Source organism: Narcine bancroftii, chromosome 2 (assembly GCF_036971445.1).
Source record: "Narcine bancroftii isolate sNarBan1 chromosome 2, sNarBan1.hap1, whole genome shotgun sequence".
Taxonomy (NCBI): domain Eukaryota; kingdom Metazoa; phylum Chordata; class Chondrichthyes; order Torpediniformes; family Narcinidae; genus Narcine; species Narcine bancroftii.
In genome coordinates, this window is record NC_091470.1 from 187682846 (window position 1) to 187708733 (window position 25888).

At 48.7% G+C, this 25888-nt stretch overlaps 2 protein-coding genes across 2 annotated transcripts in view; both read right to left on the reverse strand.

The window, feature by feature from the left end:
- Positions 1-502: 502 nt before the first annotated feature.
- On the reverse strand, positions 503-23585 carry LOC138753020 (butyrophilin subfamily 2 member A1-like). The gene is made up of 11 exons (XM_069915614.1): positions 23561-23585; positions 23036-23383; positions 21868-22149; positions 16026-16154; positions 13345-13371; positions 11859-11885; positions 10571-10597; positions 7365-7391; positions 6494-6520; positions 5890-5916; positions 503-4160 (listed from the first exon to the last, which is right to left on the reverse strand). Exons 1-11 carry the CDS (start codon positions 23583-23585, stop codon positions 3634-3636), a joined length of 1473 nt encoding a protein of 490 aa, XP_069771715.1. The 3' UTR covers positions 503-3633.
- A 1964-nt stretch (positions 23586-25549) lies between these two features.
- The window catches only part of LOC138753021 (uncharacterized), a 6807-nt gene continuing 6468 nt past the window's right edge, over positions 25550-25888 (reverse strand). The window contains exon 4 of the mRNA XM_069915615.1: positions 25550-25715. Coding sequence (XP_069771716.1) covers positions 25550-25715 — 166 coding nt within the window. The remainder of the gene's footprint in view (positions 25716-25888) is intronic.

Sequence of the window (25888 nt, forward strand, 5' to 3'; positions counted from 1 at the left end):
GGCACCCTTCAACCAGACTCCAGTTTCTGTTAAACAGCCACCCCCCCCCCCCCCCCCCACAGCCCAGAGGGCGCCCTGCTCCCAGCGGCCACCCATTTCAAATCCCCGTCCCATTCCTTGCTGACACGTCTGTCCTGGTCTCGTGCGCTGCTGGACTGAGACCACCCGCAAATTGGAGAAACATCTTCCTCCAACTGGATGGCGTTAGCATCGATTTCGCTGGCTTTTGTTAATCCCCTTCCCCCCATCGCCTTTCCCTATCTCTGCCTCTCCAATCTGGCTCCTTTAACACAAACGATAATTCTAACCTCATCATTTATCAGAATCAGAAACTTATTGTCAAGCAATTCAGTTTATAACCATCTTATGACATTACTATAAATTAAAAATAATAGTGCACCAAAAGTTCATTGATCATTCAGGAATCAGATTACAAAGGGGAAGAAGCTGCCCTGGTACTTGAGGGGGAGTCATGATGGTTGAGAGTACTCGGAGATTTGGGAGGAGTACAAACACGGTTTTATTAGCTTCCAATTAACAGCTGGTTTTGTGACAGAGCAGGTTACACACACACATTTCAAAATGCAGGATTTTTGTAGGACTTTTGCAGAGTGCTTTTCACAGAAAGAGCCACAACATTGCAGAATACAGCTCGCCCGGGAGAGCATGTGATCTTTGCAGGCTGACTCGGCACAGTTTTTGCTCTCAGAGAGGGAGGGTGTGAAACAGAAAGAAAGGAGACAGAGATCAGTTCCAGAAGGACAAAGCTGGCAGACTTTTGGAAGGCTGTCTGGTCAAAGGAGAAGACTTGCTGTCTGAGGTGACCCGAGAGAAAGAGGATCATCTGGAGAACCCTGGAGGGGGCAAGTTTCATCAGCAAGACTGATTGGAAAGGAATCAGGTGCAGATATCCTGGAACAAAAGGAATCTCTCTCTGAAAACCAGCAAGAACCCTCCTGAGTGGTAACCATTTGCGTGTTAAGCACTAAAGCCTGGTGAACTTCGTTAATGCTAACTTCTGTGCACAGAACAAGAATTGCCTGCAACCAGTGAGATTGGATTGTGATCCAAAGAACTTCTCTAATCTTAAATATATATTTCACACACCTGGGCTTAGTATTAGAGGAGGGCATTAAGTAGGTGAGGTAGGTTAAATAAGTAGGTTAAGTAATAAGTTAGTTTAATTCTGTTTTCTTGTTCAATTATAATTAAAAATTACTTTTGTTTAAGTAACCCTGTGTTGTGGTGCATATCTATTGCTGCTGGTTTTTGGGGTCCTCTGGACTCCGCAACAGTATAACAGGGGTCTTCAGGTAATCGGAGGCGAGGCAGGAAAAGAGGGTTCATTTCGGAACCGATGGGGGTGGGAGCCAAGAGGAGAGGTCTACTCAGACCGTGAATTCCAGTTCAACAGCTGGCCAGATGGGGAGGGAGGCAGGAGTGAAAGCAGGTACTGGAATCTGGGATTTAAAAAAAAAACTCTGGGAAGGGCGAAGCCAAGCGGCAGCGGGACGGTCGTCCCTGAACCGGAGCTCCTGATCTGGACAAGGACTATGCGCCTTCGCACCAACCTGCGCCCATTGCTGTGCCTGTCACAGATGGTTGGGGGGGGGGGGGAATCTGCAGGATTTGGGCAAGTCAGTGCAAACTTAAAGCACAGTGTGGAAATTGAGCGGTTTGGCTGTTCTTCTTGTTCAAGGAAACGGACTCTAGCTGACACAATCCAATAAACTGCAAGAAAATATTAATGTTACTTTAGCATTAATTATTCAAAATCCAATTATAAATATACAAATCCGTTATGCTCATTACGTACTATACTAGAAATTCATTACATACAATCTATTGTTAGTTGACAGTACGGTTATTTGCATAAATTTGGAAAGCATGAGCCAACCATTATACTGTTTTACCTTCTCTGTGTAACAAACCAATACTCTTATTTTTATACCTTTTGAACTCTAAGTTTGGACATCAGGGTTAAGTTTTTGTTTTACACACAGAGTTGCGAGTGGTTGGAATGCCTTCCCAGGGACTGAAACACAAGGTACAGTTAAGAGACTCTTAGACCGGCACATGGACAAAAGGAAAATAGAAGGTTGTGAGGTAGGAAGGGTGTAGTATTTTTTTTGAGAGGTATTTACAGGTACATGATCCTTTATCCAGACATCTAAAATCCAAAAATGTCCAAATTCTGGGAAGTGGGGACAGGTGGCCGAGGGACTGCGTTGGGGGAGACGGCCAGGTGACTGGAAAGGGATGGGGATGGAAATGTCAGCACAATTCAGGTGGGGTTTCCGAAATCTGTAAAAATCTGAAATTCGGAACACAGTGTCCCCCAAGGGTTCCAGATAAAGGATCGTGTACCTGTGTAGGTTGGCACAGCATAGAGGGCTGAAGGGCCTGTGCTGTAATGTCCTGTGTTAAGATGAGGGGAGACACCAATGGCCAAAATCTGGTCAATGTGCTCTGAACGCCCCATCACCAGGGAGGTGACGTCTCTCCACTGTCTACCAGGTGACACCCATTAGATTGAATTATTATTGTACATCAAAAAGCTTTCTTTATGTTCTATTCAGGCAAGCCAACCCATACTTAGGTACAGCAGGAGGTGCAATAACAAGGGTTCAGCATGTAATCCCAAGGCATCGTGTGACAAAATAAATGCAGCAGACAGTAATAGCAGTTAAACATTTCAAGGGCCTTTGCCAGCAAGGTGCCCATTGAAGTCTGATTGCAGCATCCAAACATGTTTCATCTTTGCGATTCCTCTCACAATGGTGGTGTCACTGGCCAATGGACGGACTTGGAGCAGGATCCGAGGACTCAGCCGGAAGGGGCACCGCCATTGAGAATCATCAAGGGGTTGCTGATCCAGTTGTAGAAGTTTTGCCCATAGTCCCATAACTTGGGTAAAGCACAGGCTGTCCAACTGTTCCAGGGCAGAATGTAGGGCCAGGGAGATGGTGTCTGCATTTGATGCAAAGGTAGGCGAGTTGTAGTGGGTGCAGCATCGGGAGCTCTGCTGGGCGGGCAACCGGTGTGGTGGGGGGCGCGGGGATGTCTTTGCCGGTATTTCTAAACCTCCCTAGAGACTGTGTTATGACCATTTCTAGTCACAGACATAATGGCCAAGGCTACTTTCTGTTCTCTTTGTAGCCTGTTTTCTTGGGTGTGTCCCAATTAATTCTGGTTTTCTATTATCCTGCTGTAACCTTTACCTCTGTAATTTTTAGACAGCTTACTCGTCCAGTTTTTGCTTTGGTCAGTATAATATTTTATTAATTGGTCAATTTTTGTGGGGGGGGGTGATGATGTAATGGGGGGTGTATAATACTGGCTGTTTCTCATGTATGCAGTTGCTTACCATTGGCTATGGCTGTACAACAGACTGGTATAACAGATGGGAAGATTGGATAGGCGGGGCGTCGGAAGCTCAGATGGGCAGGCAGACAGGGCTGGAAATGAGGGAGGGGGGGTGGGAGTCAACTCTTCCACAGCATTGAGAATTACACCAGTATCTCTGATCTCCTGGGCCATGCCCCTTCTCTCCTACAGTGACACGGGACCCTTCATCCCTGCTAAAGCTCCTTCTGGAAATGTGCCATCCAGGTTGTCCACGGCACGGAGACGTCAGTCCCCCACGTTGACAGGGATAATTTGCAATGGATCGCTGGACCTCCATGGACAGAAGAAAGGGTGGATGCGTTCCTGAAAATTGGCTTGGAAAACAAACAGCTTCTGTTTGGTGTCTGTGTCATGAAATGAGACATACCCCTCGTCAAGGTTCAGGTAAACACCGACGTGGGTGGGCTTCTTCTGAAGGTTCACCACTATATTTGCCTTGTCTTTCGCCTCGTAGATGTCCCAAAAGCGCCCAAAGCACCAGAAGCCTTGTTCCGGGCACAGGATGACCTTGCCCTTGCGATTCACCGACTCCCTGACCACTCCCAAGTCCCAGTTAGTGGACCCCTCCACCGACACCTCCCAGTAGTGCTTGCCCTTCTCAAAGAAGTCCGTACCCAGGATGAAGGGGTAGCGATCGAACCTGGCGGGGCTGTTGGTGACATTGTGAAAGCTGCCTGGTGCACAGACTCCAGTCTGGTCATCGGACACCTTCAGGTTCCCGTTGGCTGTCTCGGGGTCCAGGTGAACTGTAACTGTGAATAGAGTGTTGTCAGGCCGGCGAATCTCTACTGTGGTCAAGAAGCACTCCTGCCATGCCCAATAAATCAATCCCAGATCTGCCCTCATTTCCAGTTCCGATCTGCATGAAATTTAACATTTATCAGAGCTCATTCCAACACCCTCCTCCCACTGTGGTAACAAGAACCCTTGAGCCTGGGGTGAACAAGACCTTATGAGCAGAAATACCGTATTTGTCAGTGTATAAGATGGTATTTGAATCTTAAAAATGTCACCCCGAAACCAGGGTTGTCTTGTACGCCAAGTAGAAAATCCAAATTTTAATATTGCAGGATTCACATGGACACAAAACACTTGCATAACTCACACTGTCCTACTGCTAATTTTTTTTCAACTGAAAATAAATAAGCAAATTAATTTAAACAATTACAATGTGTTATAAACCTGTCTAACATACTGTGTATACTCGTGTAATAGTCGAGCTTTTTGGACAAATTTTTCAGGTCAAATTTGATGGGGGTATTGACTTTTCCATGGGCCATACTTTTGACTGGGTACTTTTGAGCTCGGATGGCGAGTCTGGGGAGTTGGGACCTCAGATGGGTGGGCAGCCGGGGCCCAGGAGAGGGTCCGTGGCCGGGGTGTTGGGAGCTCGAAAGGGCAGGGGTGGGAGCCCAGGAGAATGTCTGTGGTCGGGGCATTGGGAGCTCAGATGGACAGGCGTTCAGGCTGAGGACTCAGGTTCGGGAGCTTGGATGGGCGGGCAGTCGGGGCAAGGATCCATGGTCAGGAAGGGCAGGAGCCCCGGTGGACGGGTGGTTGGGGCGTCGGGAGCTCGGATGGGCGGGCAGTCATGGCAAGAATCCGCAGTCAGGGCCTTGGATAGAGTGTGTGGCCGGGGCGCTGGGAGCTCGGGTGGGACCCTAGGGAGCTGCAGTGGCCGGGTGGCCAGTACGAGGATCTGAGATTGGGGCGCCAGGAGCTCAAGTAGGTTCAGTCGGGGCATCAGGATCTCAGATGAGTGGGCAGTCGGGTCAAAAACAGGGGGGGGGGGGATCATGAGCAAAATGTAATCTTTGGCCAAAAAAAGGGTTGGCTATTACACAGGATCAACTATTACACAAGAATATACGGGACCTTAAAACAGCACAGCAAACAAAACTGAGAGCAATCGCCAGTCACCATTTGCAACCGCTCATGAACAGTCTCAGCACTGCCCCGTGGGGTCCATCCGCCTGGTGTTGGCTCTGTACAGGCTTTAAACGGCCTGTTAAAGGAGCCAATGGTGGTTCATTTTAAAAATATGCCAATAAAATTAAAACCTTTACAGGGTCATTTGCTTTTAAAATAATGTGACAGCTTCACTGTACAAGTGCCAGACTCGCTGTGATCTTATACAGCGAGTGTAGCTCAGAATCTACATGTAGTGGAAATTTTGGGGTCATCTTATACATGAGTTGCCTTATGTGCTGACATGTATGGTAGGCTGTTCAGCCGACTGAGTCTGCCTCGCCATTTTAATCATGAGCCTAGCCGACCATTTTCCCACTCAGGCCTTCTCCCCATAATCTTTGCTGCTGTGGGTTGACCTCACTCCAGGAATGCCAACTGTGTTCTGTGTAACCCTCCTCGACTCGGCCTCACTTCCTCCGAGAGGAGGTGGGCTTCAGGCCCGTGAATAAACTGTAACATCCCCCCACACCACCCCCCCCCAAAACCACCCTCACTCAGCTTCATCCTTACCTGAATGTCGCACCATCTTGTCCCACTCTAGAGAGAGAGAGTGCATTAGTGCTGATCCATGAGACTAGATTCACCAAGTGGCCATGCAGCCTATCAAACCCAGCCCAATCCATGGTTGCCCTCCACCTAGATCCACAGATTGAAAGGGGGTGGGGGGGGGGGGGGGGAAAGAGAGAAACTGGTGAGGACAGACTGGTGAGGAGGAGGGAAAACTGGTGAGGCCAGACTGGTGAGGACAGGGGGAATTGGTGAGAGACTGGTGAGGACAGGGGGGAAACTGGTGAGGACAGACTGGTGAGGTCAGACTGGCAAAGAGGGAGGGGGAACTGGTGAGGACAACCTGGGTCATGAACCTCACAATCTGCGAGCTTGCTTATTTATACCGCAGACCTCATGCTATTAACCAGGATTTAATTTTTTCAGCTGCCCTTGGGGAGGGGTGGAACCATATCCTGGAATCAGGAATCCCGTTATATGTCCACAACATGACCCTTGTGGGAGTTTTCACACCCAACTCCTGATCGCAACCCTGCCTGTCCATTTCAAAGTGAGATTCCCTAGATCAACGGTCTGGGGAGAGGAAGTAATTTCCAGAACGTCTTACCTATGGAGTGGAGAAGCTTGTCATATTCTGCAAGAGATGGATTCAGATCGTACATTAATATTTGGCAGTTGCTTGAACAATGCCAACCAGAAGTCACTCCTAACACACATCCCATAATCTCAGCTCCCCCACCCTCTCCCCCACCGGTTCCTGCTAACCCTATCTCCCTCAGGACCACCTTTCCCCTCGCCTACCTCTGCTTCCCCTGCCTCTTCCTAATCTCCGCTCCACACCTACCCTTCCCTCCTCTCCCTCACCTCGGCGTCCATCTATTCCTCCCCTTCCCTCTGCTCCCCCCTTCTCTCCAGTCCTCTCCCTCACCTCCTCCATCCATTCCTCCCCTTTCTTCACCTCCGCCCCTCCCCTTCCCTCCAATCCATCACCACCCCTTACCTCCACTATCACCTCCACTCCATCTCCGCTCCTCCCCTCCCTTCCACTCCTTCCCTTCCCTCATCTCTACTCCTCCCCTTCATCTCCACTCCTCCTCTTACCTTGACCTCCATCCATTCCTCCCTTTCCTCTGCGCCTCCCCTTCCCTCGTCCCTCACCTCCTTTCCTCTTTCCCTCCACTGCCTCACCTCTGCTCCTCTATCTGTACTTCCCCTTCCCTCACCTCCTCTCCTCCCCCTACATTCCTCCCCTTCCCTCTGCTCCCTCCTTCTCTTCACTGCCTCACCTCCTCTCCTCCCCTTCCCTCCCCTGTCTGTTCCTCCACCTCTCCCTCACCTCTGCTCCTCCACCATTTCTTCCCCCCTCCCCACGGCTCCACCTCTGCCCAGACTACACATTCTCACAGCAATGTACACACCAGCATGTGGGAGTGAAATAAAAGAGTTAAATTTAGAGATCATACCGGAGCAATCCCTACCTGATTTGGCAGCAAACCTTTCCTGTTCTGGAAGCAGAATAAAAAATGTTAAAACCCAAGCCCAGATCCCACTCCCCCAGACCTCCCCCACTAACCACAGACACACACCTCCCTCAACCTCAATCTCTCTGCCTGGTCTGCCCCCAACACCAGGTTACAATCTCTTCTCTCCCGACATGAGCCGCTGATTCAGCCCCTTTGAGCCCTGCAGTTCAAGTGAATGAATTTTATTCATCTTCTAACCTTTGCATTGGTACCCCCCCCCCTCCTCCCCACCATTCAGACTGCTCAAAGTTTATGGGGTCCCCTTCCTTCTGAAGCAGTTAAGCTTTGGTTCCTTCTGCACTGCTCTCCTACTGACTCCATAAAAACCTTTTAAAAATTGCTTCTTAAATGTGCTGTGACCTGCCAGGGGTGCCGTAGGGCCCTTTTTGAGAACATTTGGGCTATAGGAAGTGAAGGGGCTGCAGTGAGAGGTTCTCATGGAACTTCCTTCGAAGAGAGGGCAGTGAGAGAGAGAGACTTGCACAAACCCAGTCTTCCCAGCTCAAAGGAACGTGTCCAACTTCTGAAAGCGCTCAGGGCACCCTCTGGTCAACGCCACGTGACGCTGCTCTCTCTGTCCTTGCGTGTGTATCAGACCCTTCACAGGGTCTGAGAATGAGGCCCCACCAGTCTGCTGGAAGGGGAGGTTTTAGATACAGTAAAGCCCCTGGTGTCCAGCTCCTGTGGGGATTGGTAGATGCCGGATACGTGCATTTTCCGATTTCATTGAGACTTTCTCTTACACTAATTACACCTGCATTAAAAATAAACAGTTTGAAAGACAAAAATACTAGACTACAAGCTAGCTACTGCTTTCTGCTGCCCGTCCCACAAACTCTACAATTCCGGATGCCAAATTCAGTTTGTGAAGGCGACTGTCACAGTCGCCAGGAGGTGTGTAGCAGTCACATGAAAGCCTGACTCCAAACTAAACATCGCATGGTGGAATACAGAGATACAGAGTCGTATTCCCCTGGAGAAAAATCGCGCACAATTTAAGGAGGAACTATGGCAAATTTGTTAGGGTGGCAGGCTTACCTGCAACATATTGGTTCACAGATCTAGTTACACCATTTCTAAATAGAAGGAAGGAAAAAATCCGTACAAATAGAGGAACGATTGAGATAAAGGAAGTGGGTCGGGGCGCAGACGACATTCTTGTTTCGCATCTTTTTTATTTTACTTTATGTTACTCTGGGCTTACAATTTGATTCCTTTAACCATATAACAATTACAGCATGGAAACGGGCCTTCTCGACCATTCTAGTCAGCACCGAACTAAGTCCTCTCCTCTAGTCCCACCTACCTGCTCCTTGCTCATCCCCCTCCCATCCATACACCTATCCAATTTTTCCTTAAATGGCAAAATGGACCCTGCCCCAACTACTTCTCCCGGAAGCTCATTCCACATGGCCATCGCTCTCTGAGTGAAGAAAGTCCACCTCATGCAACTTTTGCTCCTTAACCCATGATCTCTTGTTTCAATCTCTCCTACCCTCAAGGGAAAAATCTCATCTACGTCAATCTTAATACTTCGATATATCCCCCCTCAACCATCTACGCTTCAAGGAATAAAGTCCGAATCTGCTCAATCTTTTTTTGTAATCTAGATTCTGAAACCCAGGTAACATTTCCATAAATCTTCTCTGCACCCTCTTCCCCTTGTTGATATCCTTCCTATAATTCAGTGACCAGAACTGCACACAATATTCCAAATTTGGCCTCACCAATGCCTTGAACAGTCTCAACATCACCTCCCAACTCCTGCATTCTATGCTTTGATTTATAAAGGCCAGCGTACAAAAAGCCTTCTTCACCACCCTATCCACATGAGGTTCTACCTTCAGGGAACAATGAACCGTTAGTCCTCGATCTTTCTGGCCCACTGCGTTCTTCAGTACCCTCCCGTTTACTACGCATGTCCTGTTTTGATTTATTTCTTCCACACTTCTCAGCATTAAACTCCATCTGCCAACTTTCGGCCCACTCTACCAAGTAGTCCAAATCCTCCTGCAGTCTCTGAAATTTACTAATTTACCACCCCTTTATGTCTGTTTCATTTACATCAGCTTCTCCTTGTGATAATAGGGTCTGGAAGGGAAGGGAGAGGGGCGGGCGTGGGGGAAAATCATTGTTTGAGAAGGTTGGATTTGTGAGTCTTGGAAAATCAAGAATATTTGGAAGTAAAAACGAGGTGCACTTTCCTGGGTGGGAAAGGGGGTGGTGGGTGAGGTCTGGACTCTCTCACCCAGGGAAAGTGCATGTGTAACGTGTCACCCTCTCCTTTCTCAGTGTACTGATCACCGCGTGGCCACCATCTGGCTCGCCTGCCAGGTGGTCACTGCCAACAGCCTCTCCCACATGACTGCAATGCCTTCTTATCGGTGTAACCCCCACCCATCTTCGTCTCAGCGAGACCAAGTGTCCGGCGGCATAACTGGATGGGTAGGTATGGCTCGTTTGCCTTGGTTGGCAGCCGGCCTAAGGCCCCTTTTCCACCGGCATCCCAATGAATTGGCCGTGCCGTGTCCTGGGATAGGAAGCCTCTCATGCCGTTTCCACCAAGCCACCCTTAACTGGGGGACAATAATGGCTTTTCCACTGAGTGCAACTCATCCTTTAACTGGAAACAGGCAACTTTCTGCTCTCCCTCTTCCACTGGTTTTATCAGCAAACGTTGGTGATATCAGTATGGGTAGAGGCGATTAATTCCCGGTGTGAAATGACGTTATTTGACGCCGGCTTTCGGATCGGGTGCCAGTGCAAAAGGGGCTTAGGAGGTAACCTCTGATTTCAAACGCAGGCAGATGGGGCTGTTAGCCTCGTCAGGCCATCCACCTACAAACCGAAGACCTGGCTGTCATCTCCCCAGCTTGCTGGGCCACGGCAGATACACCCCGGGTATAAAGGGTGGGGCCAGTACTACACACGCTGCACTCCCCCTTAAAATAATCGAAGGTCGTGCCTGCGTCAACCATCCTTCCTAAATCTTCGATCGCGAAGCCAAGCATGATGATTAGATAATAAATGCACAACAAAGCCTAATCTGGGGTGGTACAGTCTGAAGGACCAGCAGCCGAGAAGAGCATGCCCACCTCCCCATCCACCCCTACCGCGGCCCCACCACACCCTCCCCACCAGCAGCAACATCTGCTCCTTACCCATTCTCTGCAGTAGATCCTCTTTCTCTGAAAAGGAGAGAAAGAGCATCAATTAGACCAGGCGTTGCTGGCGCAAGGTTGGCACCCTTTGGTGAAGCCGAAACCCTACCGGGGTAACTAATGAGGGATTACAGATTGTATTTTGAACAGAGGTTTACTAAAACCACAATGCGTCAAAACGACATAATCTATACAGAACTACATCTGAACATACTGCAGGGTATGCGCCACTTAACGTGCACGATATGTTCTGTGAGACTGGGCGTTATGCTAGGTGCATGTTGGCCAAACGCCATACTATATACTTAGCAAAGTTATATGGTGTACCTATAAACTTCTTATTTGTAAATAGGGATCAGCATGGCGACCTAAATAGAGCTATGGGGAGAGAGCGGGGGCAGTAGGATCAGTGTGGGGACTGATACAGGGCTGTGGGGAGAATGCGGGGAAGTGGGAACAGTGTGGAGACTGATATGGAGCTGTGGGGAGAGAGTGGGGCAGTGGGATCAGTGTGGGATTGATAAGGGGCTGTGGGGAGAGAGTGGGGCAGTGGGATCAGTGTGGGAATACAGTCTACAATTTCCTATAGATAGCAATCGCTTTTTATAAACTGTTGCGGTCGCTTGCGGTAACTGAATAATTATGGGAGAACAGACGTATATGTGATCGAGCTTTGTCTGAACAGACATTAGGCGGTGGATACCTGTATTTACATTGTTGGAAATTTGAAATAAACAGTAAACAACACTGCCCCTTTGTATACCACACTTAACCCAAAAGAGGGGGCAGGCTGTCGGTTCGTCCAGAACACTCGACCGTCCTCCTCCTCAACCCACCAATAGCCAGGCCCCATAAACAACTCGAGTGACCCACCCACCCTCCCCTACTGTACTGGGTAACCGTAAATCAAGAAGTGTGGGGAGAGAGCGGGGGCAATAGGATCAGTGTGGGACTGATATAGGGCTGTGGGGAGAGAGTAGGGCAGCGGGATCACTGTGGGGACTGATACAGGGCTGTGGGGAGGGAGTGGGTCTTGGATCTGTGTGGAGTCTGATACAGGGCTGTGGGGAGAGAGTGGGGCAGCGGAATTAGTGTGGGGACTTATACAGGGCTGTGGGGAGAGAGTAGGGCAGTGGGATCAGTTGGGAATGATATGGGGCTGTGGGGAGAGAGAGCGGGGGCAGTAGGATCAGTGTGGGAATACTCAGCTAGAACATGAGGAGCAGGCCCTTCAGGTTGGCAAAGTGGGGCTGGAACCTGTCCCATTGGCGCTCTCCCCTGCGCTTACCTTGTTTGCATTGAGTCTGTTCCAGAGCTGCAAAGGGGAAGGGAGGGGACAAATACAGGGGGAGAGAAATTAACATATCAAAGACACTGGCTGCTCTGCGGTGACCTGTGTGACACTCGTCAGGAAGGAGCCACAGCGACCACACCTCTCGAGAAGACTAGGGACCACCATCACGTCAACCTGCCACAGGAGCTCCCTCGAGAGCGTCCTGCATGCTGTAGACCCTCGGATCGGAGGTCAATCCACAGGCCCAAAGGTTTGGCAGAGAAGATCAATAGAATCACCCTTTCCCCACCACCCCACCCACCATCGATGTGATCTACCGGGATTGTTGTCTGAAAAGGGCGCGCAAAATCATTGCGGGCCCCTTCCACCCCGCGCACACAGCAGCTGTGAGGAGATACAGGAGGATCAGCACCTTGTCCACCGGGCTGAGGAACAGCTTCTTCCCACGCGCAGTGAGAACAGCTGAATGTCCGAAATAACAATGGGCACTAACCCTCTAGTTTTTATATTTGTATACATGTACTGTATATGCCTTGTCTGCCTGTATGTGTATGACGTCTGGCTGTGAACGCCGGGTCAACAGATTGTACTTCTACAATCCAATGTCAATAAACTTGACTTTGAGTGGCAGGGAGCCTGGGGTCAGTGATGGGCATTTAAAGAGAGAGCTGGCTACTGGGAAATAAAAGAGGGATTGCCTCATTAGGAAGGCACAGCAGCGCGCCTGCACTTCCAAGGAGACTGAGCAGGGCCCCCACTTTGAAAATATTTCACGGGGGCACAACTGAGAGGGTTCTGTCTGGCTCCGACGTCAGGAGTCAATACAGAAGATCGTCAAAATGGCTGAGAAGATCACTGGGGTCTCCGTTTCCTCTCTCGACGATATTCACTGGCAGTATTGCTGAAAAGGGCCTTAAAGAATTATTGAGAATCCTTTCCGTCTGTTCAGCTACAACAGTCAGCACTGGTGCCTGTTATAGCATGACGTTCAGATTTATGAAAGGCATCGATAAAATTGACGTAGGCAATTCATTTCCACCGGTAGGTGAGACTAGAACCAGGGGACATAGCCACAAGATCTAGGGGAGTAGATTCAGGACGGGAATGAGGAGGAACTGCTTTTCCCATGGGGGGGGGAGGGGTGAATCGGCGGGATTCGCTCCTCGCTGAAGCAGTGGAGGTGACCTCAGTAAACAGGGTTTAAGACATTGGACAGATTTTTACAAAGTAGGCAAATGTAGGTGAAAAGGGAAGTCGGTGGAAATGAGCCCGTCATCAGATCAACCGTGACCTCATTGAATGGCAGAGCAGGCTCGACGGGCCGGATGGCCGACTGCCATTCCTTTTTTGAGGGTCAGTGTTGCCTGCTCAACGTTGCAAAGGGAACAGCCATCGAGGTCATGGTTGGGGGGGGGGGGGGGGGGGAGAAGAGGGAATGCTCCCGACCTCTCCACAAGCCCACTGTTTCACCACCACTTACCGAGTGTATGGTACACATTGGCATATTCTGAAAGGAGAAGCAAACCAGTTTCAGTAACAGGAGAAACTCACCATACTTTAGCAAAGATAGAGACATGACCAACGTTTCAGGCTTGAACCCATTATCAAGCTACGAGCAAAATATAGGCGGGCGTCTGAATTAAATGGTGGGGGGGAAGTGGGTGAGTAAGGGGCAGGGGCACAGGCCAACAAGCAGGAGGTAATTGGTGGGTACGGGAGGAAGGGCACACCAGCAAACGGGGAAGATGGGGGGCGGGGGGACATTTCTGTGAATGGAGAGGGAAGGGGGTGGAGAGCTGGAGGACAGAGGGATCGGGGGGGAGTGGGCCACGTTAACACCATCCAGTTGGAGGGTGTCCAGACACAATAGTGGGTGTTACCCCTCCAATTTACGGGTGGCCGTGATTGGCCGGTGCACGAGGCTGTGGACGGACAACTTTAATTGTGGCTTCCCATCAATTGTGGGTCTTTTCATGAACTCTAAGAGGAAAAAAGGAATGTTACTGCTTAGTTATAGTCTTGCAATTTCCATGCTGAGCTGTTCGAGAGGTCAAGCCCGAGATCAGGGTGAGTTTCTGCCTTCTCACAAACCATCACTGACTCGTCAGGACGGGACAACCTCCACCTACCGCACTGATATCTGCCACTAGCCCACTTGAAATATGTCTTTTATATAGGGGAATTAGTAGGGAGTCAGCCTACGAGGAGAGGTTGAGTCATCCGGGACTGTACTTGCTGGAATTTAGAAGAACGAGAGGGGATCTTATAGAAATGTATAAAATTACGAAAGGCAAAGATTAGATAGAGGTTGGCAAGTTGTTCCCATTGCTGGGGGAGACCAGAATCAGGGGAGATAGCCTGAAGATCCAGGTCGGAGATGAGGAGGAACTGCTTTTCCCAGAGGGAGGTGAACCTGTGGAATTCGCTGCCCTTTGAAACACTACAGTATATTTAAAATAGGGTTGGATGAATTTTTTACATAGTTGGGGAATTGAGGGATTACGGGGAAAATGCAGGTCGGTGGAGATGAGCCCATCAACAGATCAGCCTGAATGGCGGAGCAGGCTCGATGCTCTGATGAAAGAGCAAACCATAGTCTCTGTTCTACATTCCACGTCATCGCGCCATTACAGCGTCAGCGATCCAGGCTCGAATCTGGCGCTGCCTGTTTGTACGTTCTCCCATGTCCATGTGGGTTTCTTCTCACGTTCCAAGGACAGAAGCACGGTCTTTGTGTAGGTTAATTAATCACATGGGTGTATTTGGGCAAAGGAGGCTTGTGGGCCGGAAGGGCCTGTTACCTTGCTACATCTTTAAAAATTACATTAATTTAAAAAAACTTTCTCATCTGAAAGAAAGTTATGGTCATGACATTGTGGGAAGGATGTAGAGTAGGGGGGTCTGCAAAGTGATATCGACCGCCAGGGGTAGACAGGACCATCTAGAGCAGGGGTGTCAAACTCAAATTCACAGAGGGCCAAAATTAAAAACATGGACTAAGTCGGGGGCCAAATATTTATTGAAAATTTTCAATAACATCTGCATGTTTTCTCTTCTTTCCAGAAGAAGCATTAACAAATGAGAAATAAAATATTCAATAAATAATATTTCTCTATAGCCTTTAAGCTCCTTTTAAATGTATTTTTTTTCACAAGCCAACAAGTCAAAAAAAAACACCTTGCTTCAATGATAAACAGGTTTGTGTTTTAAAATGATGAACATATAGTCTGCCTCCACCTGTCTTGAAAGGTCCTGCTTTCTGTCTTTCGTTTGGCCATTTTTCGTATGGGGTTTATTACATGTGAGTTAGGCGACAGGTCGCAGATGCTAGTGAAAGTAAAGAGAGAAGGTGGGGGCGATTAGCGGGCTGACGGGCCGGCGCCAATGCATTTGCAAAGCATTCTGGGATTTGTAGTATTAGGCTGTGCATGTGCTATACTGGCACGGCGGCCAGCGGGCCAGCTCTAATACATATTTGATATGATCTTGCGGGCCAAATATAATTATATCACGGGCCAAATTTGGCCCGCGGGCCTGAGTTTGACATGTGTGGTCTAGAGGGTCAATAAATGCCAGGTGGGTCAATAATACCAGGGGGAAAGTCAATAACACACAGGTGGAGGGTGTCAATTTAAAATACTGCCTCCACACCCCCACGTACCCCATCCCCCATCCAGCACAGGTGGGGTGGGGGGGGGTAGAAAGCTGACCTGCCACGAACCTTTATGCCCCACCTCATCGCGCACCCACAAGCCGGCTGCTGATGGCCTGTGGACCCCGGGCCCCTCGGGCCCCTGCATTTAACAGGTAAGTGTCCTTTCAAAAGCCAGACTGTCCAGCCTACAACCGGACGTCTGGCCACCCTACCCGGTGGCCACCCCTCTCCCCTCCACCTGTGCCTAGTGCCAGGATTCCATGCCTGGGGGGGTGGGGGGAGAATGGGGGGGGTGTCGATGAGTAGTCTCTGAAGGGATCGATGGTCTAAAAGGTTGGGGACCCCTGATGTAAAAGCTTCGGAGAAGATGCAGAGAAGGTTCACCTTGCTCTGCTCAGCACCATGGAGCGTAACAGGCAGGAGAGTTTTGTTTCAATATGGTGCCATGGGCAAAGGCGTTGTTCCTACATCGTGCCAACTCTGGCTCTAACCTCCAACCTGCTCACCTTTTATCTTCTGCTGCAGTTTTCGACTTCGGCAGCAGATTATAATGATGACAAGAACAGAAACCAGAAGAAAACTGAACATACACCAGAAAGCCACCATCCATCTTGACGTTTGGGGGAAGAAGACATCTGGAGGACGGAGACCAGTCCGTTAGTAGCGTGTCACTCACAGTCTATACACCACAGAGCCGTTATTAGAAACCATGGTCCTACCATGCACAACATGGTCTCTAGCTCCTATCCAATCCTGGTCAAAACAGGTCATTAAATCGCAGTCCAACCTGGTCAACACGGGCCATTAAACCGCTGTCCAACCTTGGTCACCACAGGTCATTAAACCTCAGTCCAACTCTGGTCACCACAGGTCATTAAACCTCAGTCCACCTCCAGTCACCACAGGTCATTAAACCTCTGTCCAACCCTATTCACCACAGGTCATTAAATCGCTGTCCAACCCTATTCACCACAGGTCATTAAACCGCTGTCCAACCCTATTCACCACAGGTCATTAAACCGCTGTCCAACTACAGCCTCAACTTGTCAGTAAACCCCTGTCCAACACTGGTCACCACAGGCCATTAAACCTCAGTCCAACTCCTGTCACCACAGGTCATCAAACCTCAGTCCAACTCCAGTCTCAACTTGTCAGTAAAAAATGTCCAACCCTGGCCACCACCGATGTCATTAAACACCTGTCGAACTTTGGTAACTACAGGTCAATAAACCTCCGTCCAACCTTGGTTACCACAGGTCATTAAATTTCTGTCCAACACTGGCAAAAACAGATCATTAAACCCCCGTCCAACCCTGGTCACGACAGGTAATTAAACCCCTTTCCAACCCTGGTCACCACAAGTCATTAAACCCCCTATCCAAATACAGTCACTACAGGACACCAAACCCCCTATCCAATGCCAGTCACCACAGGTAACTAAACCCCCTGTAAAACCCAGGTCACCACAGGTCACTAAACCCCCTATCTAACCCCAGTCACCACAGGTCACTAAAACCCCTATCTAACCCCAGTCACCACAGATCATTAATACCCCTATCTAACTCCCATTACCACAGGTCACTAAACCGCCTATCTAACCCCAGTCACCACAGGTCACTAAACCCCCTCATCTAACCCCAGTCACCACAGGTCACTAAAGTCCCTATCCAACCCCAGTCACCACAGGTCACTAAACCGCCTATCTAACCCCAGTCACCACAGGCCACTAAAACCCCTAACTAACCCCAGTCACCACAGGTCACTAAACCCCCTATCTAACCCCCATTACCATAGGTCACTAAAATCCCTATCTAACCCCAGTCACCACAGGTCACTAAATCCCCATAAACCCCAGTCACCACAGGTCACTAAACCCCCTATCTAACCCCAGTCACCACAGGTCACTAAACCCCCTATCTAACCCCATTCACCACAGGATACTAAACCCCCTATCCAACCACAGGTCACTAAACCCTCCATCTAACACAAATCACCACAGGTCATTAAACTCCGTATCTATCCCCAGTCACCACAGGTCACGAAACCCCCTATCTAACCCCAGTGACCACAGATTACTAAGCCCCCTATCTAACCCCAGTCACCACAGGTCACTAAACCCCCTATTTAACCCCCATTACCATAGGTCACTAAAATCCCCATCTAACCCCAGTCACCAGAGGTCACTAAATCCCCGTAAACCCCAGTCACCACAGGTCACTAAATCCCCGTAAACCCCAGTCACCACAGGTCACTAAACCCTCTATCTAACCTCAATCACCACAGGTCACAAAACCCAGTATCTAACCCCAGTCACCACAGGCCACTAAAACTCCTATCTAACCCCAGTCACCATAGGTCACTAAAACCCCTATCTAACCCCAGTCACCACAGGTCACTAAAACCCCTATCTAACCCCAGTCATCATAGGTCACTAAACCTCGTATCTAACCCCCTTCACCACAAAACAGTCATCAGCAGATTGTTTTTTTTTTTATTTTTTATTTTTCACACTATGAACCATATTAACCAAAATACAAACATTTCCCTTTTGAATATACACAGTGTAATTTTCTCCCCTTTTTACCCCTCCCTTCCCATTCTCCTTCCCACCCATTAAACGTTCAACATATACAATACAATAAACCCATTAAACAATGTCATCACACAATGAAATTAAACAAGAAAATTGTGTCAGCCACTTTTAAACACTGGATCAGGTCATTTTGTCTTCTTCTCATTTTATCATTTTAGGGGGTGGAGGTCCGCAGTAGGCCCTCTCTATTATGTTACATGTACGGCTCCCAAATTTGTTCGAATACTGTGACTTAATTTTTTAAATTATATGTTATTTTTTCCAATGGAATACATTTATTCATTTCCATGTGCCATGGCTGTATTCTCAGCCTCTCTTCTGATTTCCAAGTTGACATTATACATTTTTTTTGCTACAGCTAAGGCTATCATAATAAATCTTTTTTGCGCTTCATCCAGTTTGAGGCCTAATTCTTTACTTCTTAAATTACTTAGAAGAAAGTTCTCTGGATTTTTTGGTATGTTATTTTTTGTAATTTTATTTAATACCTGATTTAGATCTTCCCAAAACTTTTTCACTTTCTCACATGCCCAAGTTGCATGTAATGTTGTTCCCATTTCCTTCTTACAGCGAAAACATCTATCTGATAATGTTGGATCCCATTTATTTAACGTATGGAGCGTGATATATAACCTGTGTAACCAATTATACTGTATCATGCGAAACCTTGTGTTTATTGTATTCTTCATAGTTCCAGAACATAACTTTTCCATGCCTCATTTTTAATCTTTATGTTTAAATCCTTTTCCCACTTCTGCTTAGTTTTATAGTTTATTTCATAATTTTCCTTCTCTTGCAGCTTAATGTACATGTTCCTTATAAATCTTTTAATTATCATTGTGTATGTAATCACATATTCAAAGCTCCTTCCTTCAGGTAATCTCAAGCAGTTTCCCAATTTATCCTTTAAATAAGCTTTCAATTGATGCTATGCAAACATTGTACCATGAGTTATTCCATATTTGTACTTCATTTGTTCAAATAATAATTTTCCAAAAAACAATTTTCTATTCTTTTAATTCCTTTTCTTTCCCATTCTCTAAAGGAAATGTTATCTATTGTGAAAGGGATTAGTTGATTTTCCGTCAATAATAATTTTGGTAGTTGGTAATTTGTTTTTTTCAAATCAGCAGATTGTTGAGCTACACCCAGCATTGGGACAATTTCAGATTTCAGATTTATACCTGACTAACATCAACCTACTTATTTCAAAGTTTCTTGTTTAATGTACGATTAGGAACACCTGACAGACTCTGAATCCAAATTGGAATTTGTTCATTGGGAGCTGGTACAAGGGGAAGGATCCACCATATAAACGCAGGATGAAACAAAGGAAAAATTCTGTCACATGATTATCTCGAAAAATAACATTCCCAAAAATCATTCCAAGTTAAATAGCTGGCTCTGGTTTTCCCTGATTGGGTGAAATTAAAAGTGCAAATCTGTAATTTCTTAGTTAATGCAGGCACTGGTTTACAAGCCAAACTATCGACCACCCTGTTGTTTCATTACACTGTCTCTCCGCTCAGCTCTGAATCACCTCCACAATACCAACTCATCGATCCCGGTCCTCTTCATCAACTACAGCTCAACCTTCAACACCATCATTCCCTTAGGACCGATGTACAAACTCCAAAGCCTACCCCTCTGCAACCCCACCCCCCCGCAACTATACCCTGGACTTCATCGGAAGACCACAGTGCATTTCCTCCACAATGACAATCAACACAGGCACACCACAAGGATGTGTGCTTCACCCATGGCTTCACTCACTCAACACCAGTGGTCCTCAACCTTTTTCTTTCCACTCACATCCCACTTTAAGTAATCCCTAGGCCTTCAATGGTTTGTGATTGGTAAGGGGTTGCTTAAGGTGAGTGGGAAGGGAGGGTTGAGAACCACTGCCCTAGACCCAATTGTTATTTAAATATTTTGCTGGAGAAAAATAGTCATCGTCCCATTTCCTTTGGAGCAATGAAACCGTGCACATAACGAATCCATGAGGAACGATTAAAACAATGGTTTTCAAACCTTTTTACTTTCCATGCACATACCACCTTAAGCAAGTGTGGGGACTGATATAGGGCAGTTGGATCAATGTGGGGATGTCCCGCGTGCGCCGCCCCAGTGCTGACAGCCCGCGACGGTCGCCCCACAGTGTCAGGACTGATATAGGGCTGTAGGGAGAGAGCGGGGCAGTAAGATCAGTATGGGGACAGCTCTTGCCAGCTGCCCCAGCGCTGACACCCCACGCCAGCTGCCCCTGCTCTGACGTCGTGTGCCGGGGGGCAGGGGCAGCTAGGAGGGGGGCTGTTAGGTATGCTGACATCCCCTTAGCACCGCTTTCGGGCAGCTGCTTTCAGGTGCCGGGGGGGGGGACACGACACCTCAGTGCTCTGGCAATTATCCCTCCCGGAGGAGGGTTACAAAGTTCGCCTCAGATGTGCCTCCTGTGCTTTCAAGTGGCTTCCCGAAAGCCACATATGGGCATAATATGCAGCTTTACATCGGGGGATTTTGGCCACCTGAAAGTGCCCAGGGAAAGACATGCTGCTGGCAGTTTGGATAGAGAGAAACACAGCTGTAACAAGCCAGAAGCTTGTTGGAACTGAAACATAAGCTCCAGTGTGGCAGACGGCTGGAAGTGCTATCTGTCTGATGTTTCTCTTGGAATAAGCGGAACAGAAAGGAACTCTGTAGTAGCCTGAAAGAAAGAGGTTATCATCTGGAGAACCCTGATGGGGCAAGTTTCATCAACGAGACATTGAGGAGACTAATGGTGGTACCTCAGTTGTGGAAATCCTGGAACAACAAATATCTCTCTCTGCAAACCTACAAGAACCTTCCTGAGTGGTAAACATTTACCTATCGAGCACCAAAGCCTGGTGAACTTTATACATGTTAAATTCTGTGCACAGTATAAGAATTGGCTGCAACCAGAGAACTTGGAAGAAGGAGAAGTGAGATTGAACTGTGAACCAAAGGACTTTTCTTAAATTTACACACACATTGGAATTACAAGGGGGTTATGTTGGGTAAGTTAATAGTGATAAGTTAGTTTGATTCTGTTGTAAAGATAATTATAAACAACTTTTGTTTAAGTAACCCTTTGTCGAGGTGATATCTATTGCTGCTGGGTTTTGCAGTCCTCTGGGCTTGTAACACTACTAACAACTAGTTTTGGGTGGCAGGATTGGCGTAATGGTTAGCGCAACGCTGTTACGGAGCCAGCAATCGGGATTCGAATCCCACGCAGTCTGTAAGGAGTTTGTACACTCTCCCCGTGTCCACGTGAGTCCCCCCCGCCCCCCCAGGCTCCAGTTTCCTCCCACCCTTCAAAACGTCCCTGATCGCATCCAATTAACACCTTCTGTTGGTCAGGATTCCTCCACCCACCTCCCCTCCACCCCCCCCCTCCACTCCACCCCCGTTGTTTGAATTCTTTCTGATCTATCCTGCTTCTGCCTTTTCTGATATTCCTTGTCAAATGGCTTAGGCCCGAAACGTCGGCAATATATCTTTGCCTCCCACAGATGCTGAAAAAGCCAGCTGAGTTCCTCCACATCTCGAGGCTTTTACTGGTTTTACAATCTACTGCCAACTCCACGATCTCTGCGGTATCACCAGCATTACAAACCATTAACAACTCGGACATCTCCCTATCAGCACTGCCTCTCATTTGCAAACTACTTGAAACAAGATCGAATCAGAACACACTCTGCCCAGAGCGGGACCTTGGGCTGTCACCTACATACCTGCGACCTCCAGGATGCCCGCCTGCTCTTGGCCCACGAGGTGGTTGTAAATGTGGCAGGAGTATTGGCTGGGTGTCCCAGCCTGCACAGTGATGGTGCTCTCCACTGTCAGGAACCCAGCGGTGTCTTCCACCACCTTCTCCTCGTGCCCTTCGAAGGCCTGTCCCGCGGAGTCCCGCCACTCAACTTGGGGCCTGGGGAACCACCTCTTCGAGAAGCAGCTCAGCTCAATTCCATTATTTTGGTGATTTTTTATCTTAATCACAGGCTCCTGTCCCACACCTGCAAACATGCAATTCAGTCAGCGTTTAAGGCACAACAGTTCATTTCCTCATGTCACCCCCCTTCCCAGTTTACCCCCTGCTCTCCTTTCAGCCCCACCCTCCCTCAAATCCTCTTTCCCAACCTCACGACCCTCTCCGCTCTCCCTTGCACCCACCCACCCTCGAACCCAACCTCTGTGACCCTCGCCCTTGCTAGATGTCCCCTCCAGCTGAGTGGATGGGGGGGGGGGGGCAAGGTCTGGCTAGTGTGGTGTGTGGAGGAAGCATGGCCTCCCTGCCCGTCTGAATGAGTAGACTGTGGGTGGTCACGTGACCTCCCCGTCTGAAATTTATTCGGAAGTCACATCACCTATCAATCAAGGTTGGACTCCAGCCACTAATTAGCGCACACCTTGCCATTACCTAATTTAAACTCACCTAGGGTCCAGTAGCATGGATTAGCACTGTTTTTAGCAGCAACTCAGAGCACATTCGTTCTCTCTGCCTCGTGACCCAAGCCCCGGACACTGCTCCATACCATGGACGTCGCTGGAAGGGTCACGGATAAAGTGTGCATTGCATTGAAGCTGAACTGGGCAGCCGGACACCCATTAATCAGGGAACTGGGGGCGTGAGTAAGAGCCCCTGTTTAAAGTATGTGAGTGGGGACACGTATACGTTTACCGTTGTTGGAGCCCAACCGAAGTCAGAGGTGAGCGTCTGTATTGTGGCTTACGGGAATTAGTAATTGTATACAATTTAACGTTCTCCCCAGTTTATGTGTTAACAAATGTTACGTGTGATTGTGACATTTGTGTCCAGACTAGTCTCTCTGGGAACCACCAAACCTGATAAACAGCAGCTAGGTTCCTGGAACACAAGGGGAAAAAGGCATCTTCACTCACTTGCCACATTCAGCTGAAGAAGGGATTCATTTTTCTGAGTTTTTGACACCACAAAACACTTGTATTTCCCATCATCCTTCACAGTCACGTGCATCAGCAGCAGCGAGACATTCCCATTGGTCAGCGCCTCCTTGAACATTTTTGTTCTGCCCTGGTACCGCTCATCCTGAGCTTCAGGCCACTCCTGGCCCTTCCTGTACAAGTGAACGATATAGGACCAGTCCGTCTGGAACCAGCGCACCTCCATCTCCTCCAGGGACTTCTCTGGTATCAGCTGGCAATCGAGGACCACATCGCTGCCTACCCTGGCCACTACAGGTCTTCTCGGAGTGACCACAAGAAAAGACCCTGAGAAAGGAGGAGGCAAACAGAATGAACGTACAGCATGGGAAATGGGAACAGGAGTTGGCCCAGTCGAGCCTACTCCCCCATTCAATATGAACTGGCCATGGATTCACCTCCACTTACTCACCCTTGATTATGTATCTTTATCTTTGCGCTATAAAGGACGCTGTTTGACCTAACGTAAAACATGAAAAACTGTTGACATTGTGGTTGAAATAAAAACACAAAATGTTGGAGAAACTCAGCCGATCAAACAGTGCTCTTTATATAGCAAAGGTAAAAATATACAACTATGGCGGTGTGACCAGTAGAAGAAACACAGCCACCACGTTGAGGGTCGTTAACGACTGTTTTTATCCAAGTTCAGCGCGCCCCTTTAAGGGCAGCGTGAGCTCAGTCACCTGGTGCATGGTGACATGCTTATCGCTGCACAGGGATACTGGAGTCAGAGAGAAACCTCTGGCGAAGCCATTTCCCCATGGTTGTCCCGCCACTTGGCAATACAAGCGGGGCCGGTTCGCCATGAAGATGTAACCAACGTTTCAGGCTTGAGGTATGGAAAAATGTCTGCAGGCATCTGAACAAAAGTGTCAGGGCGGGGTGGGCAGGGAGATGTGGTTGTGCAAGCAGGAGGTGAGGGGTGAAAAAGGGACAGCCGCGATCAAGGGGAGGAGAAATGGCTGGGTGAGTAGAGAGGGAAGGATGGGGGAAGGAGAGTTGGAAAGGAAAGGAGGAGGGGAAGGGACGAGCAGGTTAGCAGAAACCAGAAAAGTCTATCTGGATGGAGAGGCCCGGACGGAAAATCAGGTGTCATTCCTCAACTCGCGGGTGGTCTCAGTGAGATGGTACACGAGGCCGTGGACAGACAAGGCGAGTGCAGGAGGGTGGCACTGAACTGAAATGGTTGGTTATTTGGAGGTCTCTGTCACTGGTGTGCTCGGTGAAGCGATCTCCCCGTCTGCACCGGTCACTCCGATGTAGAGAGGGCCACAGAGAGAGCTGGAGGCAGTAGACAAATTCCCATAGATGCACAAGTGAAGGGTTGCTTCACTTGAAAGGCCCATTTGGGGGCCCGAACCGTGGCGAGGGAGGAGGTGTGGGCGCCCACACCTCCTCCAGCCACAGGGGAAGGTGCCAGGGTGAGGTGGACGATTGGTGGGGAGGGATGAATGAATGGACAAGGGAGGGATCCCAACAGAAGGCAGCGAGGGGAAGAGATGCGTCTGGGACTAGAATCCTGTTGCAAGTGCTGGAAATTCTGGGGGGGGGGGGGTGACATGTTGGATGCGGAGGCCGGTGAGGATGAGGGGGGATTCGATGTTTGTTGTGTCTGGGGGTGGTGGAGGGGGCCAGGGCAGGAGAACGTGAAATGGAGGAGATGTGGGTGAGGGCTGAGTTGATGATGGTGGAGGGGAAGCCACTATTTTTATTTATTTTGGAAGTAGGTTTATATAAATGTTGTTTTTGCTCTGTGATGCTGACAAAGAATTTTGCAATGTGTTCATGACAATAAATCCTGATTTTGATGCAAAAATATACAGTACAAGTCCGATTATCCAAAATTCTCATTTATCCGATTTGTTTCAGAGCCGAACTGACAGGTGGAAAAAAAATTCACCTGACATGAAATTAGAACGATGATTGTCCTAGTTTCCAGTAACTCCCTCCCCTCACTCTTTCCATTTCTTCTTTACCTTCCCCTGTTGACTTTTTTCTCCCTCTCAAACTGCGCGCCACCATCTCCCAGCCTCTGGGGCAGCAGCAGGACCTTGGGCTAAGTGGCATTCCCTTCCCTCTCCTCCCTCCTCGACGCCAACTCCAAACACCCCTTCCGCCCCCCCACTCCCCTCGGCCTACTGCTGCACGTGCACATTGGAATCCCCGGTGTGTGTGTGGGAGGTTTCGGGGGAGGATTCAGAGTCGGGACTTGGGCATCAGGAGCTCCAGTGACTGGGGAGACAGGATCCCGCCAACTCACTAGTGAGTGTTTCACCGGCCCGGGAAGCATTCCCAGGGAATTAGCAGCAGCCAGCATTTTTTGGGTGAGAATTAAACATTATTTTAATGGCTGGAAAGGCTTCCCTTGTGGTTTAAACATTGTTACAAGTAATTGGCTGTCACTACTGGGCTGATTTTAAAACTGTTAATCCGAAATGGGCCCAGGCCCAATCATTTTGGATTATCGGAGTTGTACTGCATTACTGATGTTTCGGGCCTGAACCTATCTTCAAGATAAAAGCAAAATCCAGGAAGGCGTCCCCTGTATCCAAGGTACTGATACAGGGCTGTGGGGAGAGAGCGGGGCTGTGGAATCAGTGTGGTGACTGATACAGGGCTGTGGGGAGAGAGTGGGGCTGTGAGATCAGGGTGGGGACTGATACAGGGCTGTGGGGAGAGCGGGGCTGTGGATCTGTGTGGGGACTGATACAGGGCCGTGGGATCAGTGTGGGGAGGGGGCAGGGTCCAGACCAACAGACAAAAGGTGGTCAGTGGATCTGATAAGAGGAA

What these genes read in the sequence shown, in the direction of transcription:
- LOC138753020 (XM_069915614.1), bottom strand. Translation starts at nt 23,585, where the DNA reads ATGTCAACAGTTTTTCATGTTTTAC. An exon ending in TCTTCAGCTGAATGTGGCAA is followed by an intron (nt 22,150 to 23,035) that starts GTGAGTGAAGAT and finishes GCATGTTTGCAG; the next exon opens with GTGTGGGACAGGAGCCTGTG. An exon ending in AAGGTTTGCTGCCAAATCAG is followed by an intron (nt 6,521 to 7,364) that starts GTAGGGATTGCT and finishes CATCTCTTGCAG; the next exon opens with AATATGACAAGCTTCTCCAC.